The following is a 4120-nucleotide window of genomic DNA, read 5'->3' on the forward strand; positions in this document are numbered from 1 at the left end:
CCACACATTGTTCTAGATTTTAGGCTTCAGCAATGAACAGGATAGAAATTTTCCCTTTCCTTAAAACCTAGCAAAGAGCAAATAATCCTGATTTAATGGTCTGGGCCAATTCCTAGGACAGAGAATGGGATGAAATACAGACAGCTTGTGTAAGTAAATGGAAGACATGATGTGATATGGTGGGATATAAGCAGGATGCCTTTGAGAAAATCAGAAATAATTGGTATGCCTGGAGTGGAGAGAGGATTAAACATGAGCTAATTGATCTGATCAAATAAAAGTGTTTGTGGGTCATGTTAATCATTTTGATCTTTATGTTAACAGAATAGAATAGTGGCACAAGCAGGTTTGAGTCATAAAAAGAACAATTCTGGGTAATGTCAATGGGATGGAATGGAGTGAAAGTAAATATGGAGAGACCAGATTGGTTGTGATGGTTCAGGTGAGAAAAGTTGTGTGACCTGAATGATGGCTGTGGGATGGGTAGCAGGGTCTATATGAGAAGTGAGTAGAAAGGGAGATTGGTAATATACAGTAAATGAGTGACAAGCATGAAGGGAGCCCTCAGTCTGGCTTGAGTACCTTGTAGGTGGTACTGCCAGTCACGGAACTACTAGAGCTACTGGGAGTGGAGCACCTACAGGGCAAGGAAGACAAGACTTCAGACATTTAAGATAGATTGCTTTCAGCGTGACAGTGAGACACATAGGGAAGATGGTCTTCAGGGAACTGAACACCCATATCTATAGCTCAGATGAGCTATGTAGGCTGAATAAATACATTTGGGATTCACTTTCATATTTAGGGTAAGCATAGAAGGAAAACATTCTGAGGACAACCAACATTCAAATGATGACCGGGAAGGGGGAGCTCTGTAAGGAGTGGGTGAAGGTATTGCAAGGCAGGCAGGAAGAACATGAAGCTGAGGTATCACAATTATCAAGAGACAGGAGAGGTTTACAAAGGAAGAAGTGATCATTGGTGTTAAATGTGCTGTCATCTGATTCAGAGACTTGGATGTCATTGGAGACTTTGATGGAGTAGTTTCAATAGACCCAGTTGCCACCTGTGCCTTAATCCTCACTCATCCATACATTTGACAATAGGCCACATGCAATAGACATATGTTTATTTCTTATATTTGGATTTTAAGGTCTGTTATTTTCTTCATAAATATGGTAGCATCACAGAATGACAGAAAGGAACCAAACTGTTGTCTCAGATTTCCTCCTTCTGGGTCTGCCCATTGATCCAGATCAGCAAGACCTGTTCTATGCCCTGTTTCTGACCATGTATGTCACCACCATCCTGGGGAACCTTCTCATCATTGTCCTCATTCGCCTGGACTCCCACCTCCACACGCCCATGTATTTGTTTCTCAGCAATTTATCCTTCTCTGACCTTTGCTTCTCGTCTGTCACAATGCCCAAATTGCTGCAGAACATGCAGAGCCAAGTCTCCTCCATCCCCTATGCTGGCTGCCTGACCCAGATGTACTTCTTCCTGTTTTTTGGAGACCTGGAGAGCTTCCTCCTGGTGGCGATGGCCTATGACCGCTATGTGGCCATCTGCTTCCCTCTGCACTACACCACCATCATGAGCCCCAAGCTCTGTCTCTCCCTGGTGGTGCTGTCCTGGGTGCTGACCATGTTCCACGCTATGTTACACACTCTGCTCATGGCCAGATTGTGGTTTTGTGCAGACAACACAATCCCCCACTTTTTCTGTGATATGTCTGCTCTGCTGAAACTGGCCTGCTCTGACACTCGTGTTAATGAATTGGTGATATTTATCATGGGAGGGCTCATTCTTGTCATCCCGTTCCTGCTCATCATCATATCTTATGTGCGGATTGTATCCTCCATCCTCAAGGTCCCTTCTGCTAGGGGCATCCACAAGGCCTTCTCCACCTGTGGCTCCCACCTCTCTGTTGTGTCTCTCTTTTATGGGACAATTATTGGTCTCTACTTGTGCCCATCAACTAATAATTCTACTGTTAAGGAGACTGTCATGGCCATGATGTACACTGTGGTCACCCCCATGCTGAACCCCTTCATCTACAGCCTGAGGAACAGAGACATGAAGGGAGCCCTGGGAAGAGTCTTTTGGAAAAATAAAATATCTTTCTCTCTAAAGTTGTAACAATTGAGATTTTCACATTATTTAACTCAGTGGGTATAGTAATATTGATAATGAAAAATTACTCTTAATCCATGTTTTTTCCCTTTCAATTTTAAACCCTTCAAACTTTTTGTTTGATATCATATTAGAGGCAAATATGAAACTATGATGACCACTTAGCTGTTTTGAGGTAGAGTTGGGGGCAGCAAACCAGTCTGTTCTGAGTCCTTATTTCCCTCTTGCCAGGTGGCATTGAAGTTTGAAAATAAGATTTATATACCTTTGTGCAAAATACCTTATTCATTTCAATTTAGGAATTTTCTTCTACTTCTTCTTCTCCCCCTTCTGCTCTCCTCTTCCTCCTCTTCATCTTTCTTCTCCTTCTTCTCTTTCTTCTTCTTCCTCTTCCTCCTCCTCCCCTTCCTCCTTCTCTTCCCTCTCCTTCTTCTCCTCCCCGTCCCCACCCCCTCCTTCTTCTTCTTTTTTCTCTTCTTCTTCATGATTCATCTATCCTCGAGAGAGAGAGAGAGAGAGAGAGAGAGAGAGATACAAGGAGAGCAGGGGGAGTGGTGGAGGGAGAGGGAGAATCCTGAAGCCAGCTTCCTGCTGAGTGTGGAGCCCCAGCCTAGGGCTTTATCTTATGACCTTGAGATCATGATCCCAACCTAAATCAAGAGTTGGCCACTCAATTGTCTGAGCCACCCAGGCACCCCCAGGAATTATCTTCTTAATACATTACTGTAATCATTGCTTTTTTCCTGCCTAGGAATCCTCAGCAATGTGCACAAGCAAAGAAAGAATAAAACCCAACAGAACACAGAGACTTCTGGAGCTCTTAGCTTCGATATACACCTTATTCTCCACTATGTCTAAAAGCACCTCATATTTCCCTCTCTCCATCCGTATGCCTGCCTCATTCTATCCTTTAATTCTAACTCTATTTTTTTTGAGCCAGAGCAGAAAATCACTCTTTGAAAGAAAACAAATAGCAAACAGTTGTTGGGTGCTTTTGTATGTGTCAGGTTCTTTTCCAATCTATTAACCTACCACCTCTATGATGTTGGTCCTATTATTATCCCCATTTTATAACTAAAATGATAGAAAGGTTAGTTTACCATCTAACATCAAATAAGAAGTTCAGATTGAAGCCTAGGCCATTTGTCTTATAGCCCAAGATCCTCACGACCACACTATGCTGCATCTTGAGACTATAGAATCACATTCCTCCATTGTAATGGTGTGTTCTATTCAGTTTCACTCACTTGTCAGTTGATTGTGCTTTCATTTATTTCTTTCATATCTTTGTTTTTCTGGTTGAATAATGATCTTTTTCATATATAATCATAAAGTATAGAACAGGAGTTTTAAACCTATATCCCAGTGGCCAAGCAGCTAATGTAGTTGAGTGTAAAGTGTATCATATTTAAGAAAAACCAGCTGCAGAAATATGATAAAAGGTACTTTATTTTATTAATATTTGGAGTATTCATCTATCATAACTCAAAATATATGCCACTGGAGATTATTTTTTAACCCTGATATCAAATGAACTCTAAATAAAAATAGAAATACTTAATCAGTAGATACATTATTGGATTTTATAACTCCTTTGATTTGGAAGCAAAACCTGGCACCATTTATTCTGACCAAGATGTCAGTGTGGAGTCCTTATTTTTTCTTGAATTGTTTAGTAGAGAATTTAAGCTTGGGTCCATTTAACTGGGAGTGATATTTAGATTTTTTTTTCTACTTAATAATAGATAAGAGCTATTCACCAACACATGTACTTTGAATATGGATCAAATCTTTGCACAGACATTTTTATAATTAAGGTCACTTTTCCGGAGGTATAAGTAGAATTCTGATATTCCAATGTTGTCATAATACTTTTCAGTATTGCACAATGTTCCTAATATTAACTTTAATTTTCCATCTTCATTTATACCATCATATTAGTTGGGAAAGGTGAAGTAGTAGGTTCATATAACATATAATGTTA

The 4120-nt window shown here is 40.3% G+C and overlaps 1 protein-coding gene across 1 annotated transcript; it reads left to right on the forward strand.

Moving 5' to 3' along the window:
* Nucleotides 1–1191: 1191 nt before the first annotated feature.
* Nucleotides 1192–2142, forward strand: LOC132003241 (olfactory receptor-like protein DTMT). Its single transcript, XM_059378575.1, has one exon. It carries the CDS (start codon nucleotides 1192–1194, stop codon nucleotides 2140–2142), a length of 951 nt encoding a protein of 316 aa, XP_059234558.1.
* Nucleotides 2143–4120: the final 1978 nt, after the last annotated feature.

This window comes from Mustela nigripes, chromosome 16 (assembly GCF_022355385.1).
Source record: "Mustela nigripes isolate SB6536 chromosome 16, MUSNIG.SB6536, whole genome shotgun sequence".
Lineage (NCBI taxonomy): Eukaryota > Metazoa > Chordata > Mammalia > Carnivora > Mustelidae > Mustela > Mustela nigripes.